Source organism: Octopus bimaculoides, chromosome 26 (genome assembly GCF_001194135.2).
Source record: "Octopus bimaculoides isolate UCB-OBI-ISO-001 chromosome 26, ASM119413v2, whole genome shotgun sequence".
NCBI lineage: Eukaryota > Metazoa > Mollusca > Cephalopoda > Octopoda > Octopodidae > Octopus > Octopus bimaculoides.
In genome coordinates, this window is record NC_069006.1 from 12,488,973 (window position 1) to 12,494,087 (window position 5,115).

Here is a 5,115-nt window from a genome sequence, read left to right on the forward strand (position 1 = left end):
GAGGTGTGTGAAGGATTGAGGTGTGTGAAGGATTGAGGTGTGTGAAGGATTGAGGTGTGTGAAGGATTGAGGTGGTGTGTGTGTGTGTACATGCATATGTGCATGCATGTGCTTGTGTGCATGTGTGTGTGTGTGTGTGTGTGTGCCAGGGAGTTATATAGAGGCTGGGATGTGGTGGATGGTATGTTGAGGTGGTGTGTAGAAGAGAGTAGTTGGTATTAAAGTCATTATTATTATTGTTGTTGTTGTCGTTGTTTACATTGTCATTGTTCGGGTGCTCATCATTGCCCTTTTTATTGTTGTTGTTGCTGTCATTGTTTTTAATGTTGTCATTGCCATTTTTGTTGTTGCTGTTGTTTACATTGATGCTGCCATTGTTGTTGTTTTCATCATCATCATTGTTGACATTGTTCTTGTTATTGCTGTTGTTGTCATCTTTGTTATTGTTGTTCTTGTTGTGGTCATCAGTGTTGTCAACGGTTGTTGTTGTTGTTGTTGCTGTGGTCATCATTGTTATTTTGTTGTTATCATTGTTATATCCTTTTCTCCTTTCTTACCATTTTTTTCTTTTGGTTTTCTTCTTTTTTCCATTTTCTTTTCTTTTCCTTTCCTGCCATTTCTAGCTCAGATCCAATATATTGGAGACAAACCATTCCACCTCATTCTCCGTTCTTTCGGTGGTTGGCCTGTCATCACAGACCAATGGGATGCTGATAAATTTAGTATTGAATCAACTTTGGCAAAACTCTACAAAGAATTTCACATCTCAGTGATTCTCAATTTCAATGTCTCACCTGATGATAAAAATTCCAGTACCAATATTATCCACGTAAGAAATGGTTTAAATTTAATTAACGTACCTCATCACAACCATCTTTATCTCTCTTTCCATCTCCACCCAAGTTACTCCCACCCACTCTTGTATAAAGTGAGCAACTATATATCTCTCCTACAGCAATGAATCTGTACTCCTTCTTTCATACTTTAACCTTTCATCTTGCATAGAGTTGCCTCCCTCTCTACTGTAACCCCACTCAACTGAAAGAGATCTTAATTTTGCAAATTACACAGTGACCTCACTAATGTTGGTGCCATGAAAAAAAAAAAGCACCCAATGCACTCTATAAAGTGGTTAACATTAGTAATGGTGTCCAGCCATAGAAACCCTGCCAAAGAAGAGATTGGAACTTGATGTAGTCCCTTAACCCATCAGATCCTGTCAAACTGTCCAACCCATACCAGCATGGAAAACAGATTTTACCAGATGATGTCAATGGTTAAAGTAATGAATACAGTTTAGAGAAAGAACTGGGCTTTCCTCTCTTTCTGGTTAGTCAAATCTTAGACACAGTTACAATTCTTATAAAAACTGTTTAACTTCACCAATGTAGCATTTTATTTGTTGAGGCAGGATGGGTGAAAGCTACAACACACAATTTCATTCCTCTAACACGATGTGTCTCAATAAGTTATTAATTCTTATTGCATAGTGAAATGGAAAGCCAGCAGAATCATTAAAGCATTGGGGGTAAAAAAAATCCCTTGCAGTATTTGTTCTGGTTCTTTATGGTCTGAGATCAAATCCTACTGGGATGAACTTTGCATTTGTTTTCCCAGTATTAGTAAAATATAGTACCATGCCCAAGGACTGAACCTGAAACTACATGGTTGCAAACTTCTTAACTAGACAGCTCTACCTTCTAAGGTTAACCTTCCATCATTTTTTTATTTATCATTTCTGGATTGTTCTCTATCCATCTTCTTCTTTACAGCTTGACCAGGCTCATCTGGGAATGCCAAGCCGAGACTACTACTTGGATCCAAATGATATACAATATGTAGACGCTTATGAAAACTTCATGGTTTCAGTGTCTGAGTTGTTAGGAGCAGACAGAAACTTCTCAAGGAAGGAACTCAGAGAGGTCATTCAATTTGAAACAGAATTGGCAAATGTAAGAATTCTCTTCCTAATGTCTCAAACTTAGAATTAAACATGCTATGAATATTACAGTCCTTAAGACTGTTGTATTCTATATGTCCTTCTATCTTTATCACAATTTTCCATATGCCTAAACCTCTCCATCACAGTTTTAAGCATATTTTATGTATGTCCTAAACATCTTTATCACAATTTTAAACATATTAAATATATTCATCACAGTCTTAATCATGTCTTAACTGTTTAGCATTTAAACCGGCCATATTCAGCTACAATATTCTATCTGTTTTATGTTAAAACCAACCAGATTTGGAGCCTCACACCTACCCTGCAACGTCATTCTAAAAGTAATCAATCTCATCATTGAAGGCTTGAAGTTGTAAGATGATGTAAGATTCATTTCAAAGCAATGAACAAATAAGCTTATTACATTTAATAGTCTAATCTGAACACTGAAGAGTTAAACCTCTACATCATAATCTTGAGCATGTTTTAAGCATCTACATCACAGTTTTATATGCCTAGAAAATATCTTAAACATCTTCATCATAGTTTAAACATGACTTAAACATGTCTTTAACTAGAGTTATACCTCTCTCTTTCTTGATATGCACTTGTGTGTGTGTGTTTGTGTGCACGTGCATTTGTGTGTGTGTGTGTGTGCGTGCATGCATATGTGTGTGTGTGTGTGTGTGTGCATGAGCACATGCATATATAATGATATAAAGACATTGGTATCAAAGGATTATATCAATACAAATATTCATCAGAAAAATAATATGAAACAGGAAAGATTTGAGACAATCATGATTTGTGTTTTTGTACGTGTGTATATTTAGGAGTACACACACATACACATGACAGAACTCCCAGTGACCAAATCCACCCACAAGGCTTTGGTCAGCTTAAGGTTATAGAAGATGCTTGCCCAAGGTCCCACAGAGAAGGGCTGAACCCAAAACCATATGGTTGGGAAGCAAACTCCTTACCACACAGCCATGCCTGCATCTATTGTACAGGCATACATATATCATCATCACTTAACATGCGCTTTCCATGTTGGCATGGGTTGGATAGTTTGACAGGAGCTGGCTAGGCAGAAGACTGCACCAGGCTTCACTGTCTGTTTTGGTAGGGATTTTACAGCTGGATGCCTTTCCTAACATCAACCACTTTACAGAGTAGACTGAGTGCTTTTTACATGGCACCAACACTGGCAGGGTCACCAAGTAACTTGTAAGACAAAGATCCTTGGGGGAGGGAACTGGAGGAGGTGGTCTTGTGCCTCGTGATGAGAGGTTAAAGTGTGGCAGAGGGATAGAAACAGGTGTCTTGCTGCAGAGAAAGAGAGAGAAAGATGTTTATATATATATATATATATAGGCTTCCCAAGCACATGGTTCCGGGTTCAGTCCCACTATATGACACCTTGGCCAAATGTCTTCTACTATAGCCCCGAGCTGACCAAAGCCTTGTGAGTGGATTTGATAGATGAAAACTGAAAATAGCCTATCATATGTGTGTATGTGAGTGTGTTTCTTTTTGTATGTGTTTGTCCCCCTCCACAACTTGACAACTGGTGTTGGTTTGTTTACGTCCCTTCGAGTGAATGGTTCAGTGAAAGAGATCTATGGAATAAGTATCAGGTTTAAAAAGAACATAATTACTGGGATCAATCTACTCAATTAAACCATTCAACATGGTGCCCCAGCATGGCCACAGTCCAACAACTGAAACAAGTAAAAGATAAAAAAGATATACTATAATACACACACACACACACACACACATATATATATATACGACCTATCAAGAAAAACATTTGTCCCAAAAGGATGTGCTTTGATTGGATGAAACTGTATTTGTTTTACTGAAGCCCCCAAAACACCAAGTTTGGCTTGAACCCTAACTCCAACAGATCTCTGAAGTTTCTGTACAAATTCTGTCAAGATAAATGTTGTTTATGGAGAGAAAAATGATCATTAATAGTGAAATGAAATTAGAGTCAGCAATATAAAAGCCTCAAAATTTCAGTTTTATTCCTTGGTTTGTATCTCAAATGGTTTCTTCAACAAAGTTGCCACCATTTTGAGGTTTCATTTTTCTTTTTTTTCGCAGATCACGAATTCAATTGAAGATCGAGTTGATATTGAAAGCTTATATACCAAAATATCAATAGCTGAATTGAATCAAATGGCACCAGAGGTATTGTAATATTTTGTTATTTCCTACCCAAAAGATTTTTTTTTTTTTGTATGTCTTTTATTTACAATTTATATTTCAATGTCTGAAACAAAACAGTATCACAGTATTAGCAACATAAATGCTAACATTGTGGTAGCAACAAAAGACTAAATATTAAGAATAGAAAGCTTTCACTGTCCCTCCCAACAGATGCGCGTGTGTGTGTGTGTGTGTGTGTGTTTTGAGTTCAGTTCTTGAGAGAGTTCAAGCTGGTTGCTAACAAAGCAACAAGACGTTTTGAATTAAGAGAGTGCTTGATATTTGTACATATGTGGTTGGGTTAGTGTTTGGTGGGCTGTTGATGCACATATGAAGTGTGTGCATCTATTCACATAAGAATCTCACATGGGGAATTTTGGAATGAATGTGTATGTATATGTGTGTGTGTGTGTGTGTGTGTGTGTGTGTGTGTGTGTGTGTGTGCATATTGGTTGAGTCGGTCTCTTACTTGTGCATCCAGAGACATCAGTCAAATTATGACTCTACTGTGGTAATTGAGTACTCTTTCTTTTGAGAGTCAATACAGGACAGATGTGTGTGTGTATGATAGATACATATATATAAATATTTTTAAAAGAAAAAAAGAAAATGGAGATTAGGAAGTTAATAATTGTTTATTATTAACAACAAATTGGTCATCTTTGTAACCATAGCATTTAGTCTGCTGAAATGAATTGATAGACCCACATATAACATCCAAAGGTACACCTTTTTTCCTCTTATGAAACTATACTCATGTCACATAAATGTAAATTCAATGTACAAATTTGTTATTAAATTATTGAGTATTAATTGAAACAGCTGTAAGAAGCAAAGATGACCAATTTGTTAATAATAAACAATTATTAACTTCCTAATCTCCATTTTCTTTTCTTCTTTTAAATGGATATAAACTATATGCTTTATATATACCTATTGTTTTAAGAGAAATT

General features: G+C 36.2%; 1 protein-coding gene across 1 annotated transcript in view; it reads left to right on the plus strand.

Moving 5' to 3' along the window:
- LOC106880529 (neprilysin-1) overlaps window positions 1-5,115 on the plus strand; it is a 69,673-nt gene that overhangs the window by 21,054 nt on the left and 43,504 nt on the right. The window contains exons 4-6 of the mRNA XM_052976912.1: window positions 624-829; window positions 1,773-1,952; window positions 4,058-4,144. Of these exons, the coding sequence (XP_052832872.1) occupies window positions 624-829; window positions 1,773-1,952; window positions 4,058-4,144 (473 nt within the window). The remainder of the gene's footprint in view (window positions 1-623; window positions 830-1,772; window positions 1,953-4,057; window positions 4,145-5,115) is intronic.